Source organism: Otolemur garnettii, unplaced genomic scaffold, assembly GCF_000181295.1.
Source record: "Otolemur garnettii isolate 467f Iridium unplaced genomic scaffold, OtoGar3 scaffold00217, whole genome shotgun sequence".
In the NCBI taxonomy this organism is placed as follows: domain Eukaryota; kingdom Metazoa; phylum Chordata; class Mammalia; order Primates; family Galagidae; genus Otolemur; species Otolemur garnettii.
Window position 1 is genome coordinate 1,072,451 of NW_003852612.1, and position 2,981 is coordinate 1,075,431.

The 2,981-nt window shown below is 46.5% G+C and overlaps 1 protein-coding gene across 1 annotated transcript in view; it reads right to left on the reverse strand.

Moving 5' to 3' along the window:
- ARHGAP22 (Rho GTPase activating protein 22) overlaps window positions 1-2,522 on the reverse strand; it is a 191,505-nt gene extending 188,983 nt beyond the window's left edge. The window contains exon 1 of the mRNA XM_003801648.3: window positions 2,242-2,522. Within this exon, the coding sequence (XP_003801696.1) occupies window positions 2,242-2,293 (52 nt within the window). The 5' untranslated portion in view covers window positions 2,294-2,522. The remainder of the gene's footprint in view (window positions 1-2,241) is intronic.
- Window positions 2,523-2,981: the final 459 nt, after the last annotated feature.

Here is a 2,981-nt window from a genome sequence, read left to right on the forward strand (position 1 = left end):
GTTGGTGCTGGAGCTGCTGGACTCAGAGCTGGACTCAGAAGCTTTTCCTTCTTTCTGACACTCTGGCTGGGTCGGAACAGAGGCCACTGTCCTTACCACAATGACTCAGATATGCAATGGCTCCTTGTGGTAGAAGATTATGCAGGAGGGTCAGCCACAGGGAGAAGCCACCAGTCCATGAGAGAGAACCAGGCAGACCAGTGATCAGAAGCTTGGGGAGCAAGAGAAAGAAGAGGCTGCAGACGGTCTAGTTGGCATGATAGTTCCCTGGGAAAAGCTGAGGGCTCACAAGATACAGACGGATCCTAAGGTGCTGCCCTTGCTGGCGAGAGTTTCAACACAGGGCTCACCAACTGAAAGACCAAGGCCAGCACTGGCGGGTCTCTAGCTTCCGGCTAGAAAGTTATGGCAGGTTCTCGACTTGGCAAAATTGAAGTACAATAGCACAATTTAGCTGCCAAGAACTTTCCATTTGCCCCAAGTCTCTGAAAATGTCAGCTAAAAGCAAACTCAAATTCCCCAATAATATTGAGAGAGAGAGAGAGAGAGAGAGAGAACAGAGCGGCCATCATCCAAGAGAGCAAGGATGGGGAGAAGAAGCCCCCCACCCCTATGCTAGCTGAATCCTTTCCTTTCTGCAATCTTCCATTAAATGGTATTCATTTTTGCACACTTGCCAAATAATCATTCAAAAAACAAATCAAGAAGAATGAAGTATTGATACGTGTTACAATCTTGGTGGACCTTTGGAGAATTGTGCAAAGCCAAAGAAGCTAGACAAGAAAGGATACAAAGGATGCAAATTGCACAAGCCCATTTATATGACACATCCAGATGGATAAATCCAAAGAACACTGATTGGTGTTGCCTGGTGCTGGGTGGAGAGGAGGGAGCTGCCGCTGCTTAGTGGGTTCAGGGTGATATAAATGTCTTGTAATCAGATAGAGCTGGTGGGTGCACAACATTATGAATAGATGAATTGCCACAGAATTTCACACTTTAAAATGCTTAATTTCTTGTTATGTAAATTTCACCTCAATCAAAATATTAATTCAATTCATTCAGTGTCAGTATCCTGGGCAATATCTCCTTTATCCCTCTCTCAGGGGATTTGCATATGCATTATGATGCCAGGGACAATCTGTTACACCACAGAAATCTGGTGGCTAGACCCTTTGACATAAGCAAATGACTTTTCCGTTCAATTGGATGATGCCCAGCACAGAGAAAAACATCTGGAGGTTTATAGACCCTCTGTGCATTAGGCCCAAGAGAGTTAAAAGCCCCCTGACCTTTCCCCATGTTTTCTTTTGGAAGGTGAGATCCAAGGAGGTTAACAATGTGGTAAGAGTCTGCAGCCCAGAGTCAGACCCAGAGGTCCTGGCGTCCAGCTCGTCCTGTTCTTTGTGAACATGGACCTTTACTTTACATTCCTACAAATACCTGCTCAGATCTTGTCAAAGATGGCGGTGTGGAGTAGGAGCCCTCCCTGGGCTCAGTCTGCTGGTTCCTAACCCTCACACAGTACATTCATCTGGGACTTTAAAAATAAGCTGATGCCTGGGATCTAAGACTAAACTCAAATCACTGAAGGAGGAGCCCAGGGGTTTTTGAAAGCTCTTCCAGTGACCCTAATGTGAAGCCAGGTTAAGGACCACTGACTGCATTTAGCCCACTAACATCTAGATTAGCATTGAGGGTGCTCAGGACAGATGACCAGGCAACATCATCACACGACGTGTCCCACCTGGCTCCTGTGTGGCCCACCAGACCAGCACCTGCACAGCTCACCCAGCCTGCACTGTCTGTGACCCAAACAGACAGTCATCCCACTCTGCCTAGCAGTTACCTCCAAGGCACTCAACGGGGGCAACCGAAACATCCTCACTCTTTCTCAACTAATCACTTGGCTGGATCATTTCCCGGCAGGGATACAGAGCAGCCTTAAGATACACAGGACTTGCCTAGTCCCCGCTGTCTGTGGACATGATGGCCCTTATAAGTGCTGAATGCCACCAGAGCCCTAGCTCCCTGGAGGCCAGCATTCCGGAGCCTGAGTTTTCTAGTTGCCCTTCTTCAGGGGTAAAGGCTGTGCCAGGGTCAGGACCAGGAGCAGAAGGGGGTCAAGCTGCTAGCAAAGGACTTAGTGCCTTTGGTGGCCTCAGGGGACCCCCATCCCTCAAGCAGGAAGTCAAGAACAAAGGTAACCATTTCCCACATAGAATATAATAAAATTCTTACAGAAATATCTGGCTGCAAACGTTCTCCTTTTGCTGGAAGCCGCCGGCAGCATAATGAAGCTGGCAGTCTGTGCAAATTTCTTCTGTATCCTTTTTATAAAGAACCAACCACATCCTCAAGCAGACAGGCTAATTCCTGTTTTCCAGTAACAGGAGATCAGCATCTATAGAAAAGAAATATATTTAGAATGCCTCTTATCTGGTGTTTTCTTAGATTTTAAACAAGAAGCCTCTCTATGGGGAATTAGTCTCTTAAATGCAAGTATACTCGGGGATCTTAGAGTGAATGGCCTTGGGCAAGTTATGGGGTCTCGGGTATTAGTTCCTCAAATCTGTAAAATGGGAATAAAAATGACAACCACTTCTTAGAGTGAAGAGAGGATCGAAGAGCCAGTGGAAGGAAGGGGCTTCCTAGATGTCAAAGCCCTCGACATACACCAGACACTATATTTTATTTTTTCCAGTTAGCTGACCTGGATTTAAGGGGAATTGTGTTTCCAAAGAGCTTCAGCAATAATTAAAAACCACTGAAGATTTGCAGTGTGACTTCATGGATGCATTTATGACCCTCCTCTGAGCTGTACAGTCCTGTTAATGGGGAGTGCAAGGATTTGGTCTACACCCACAGAGGAAGAGACAAGGCCAGGGGCACCGAGTGTCAGACCCCCTCTGGGGTACACTGGCTGCTAATGGTACAGCTTCTATATTCCATTTCTGGAAATTTAGTATCATTATAGCTTA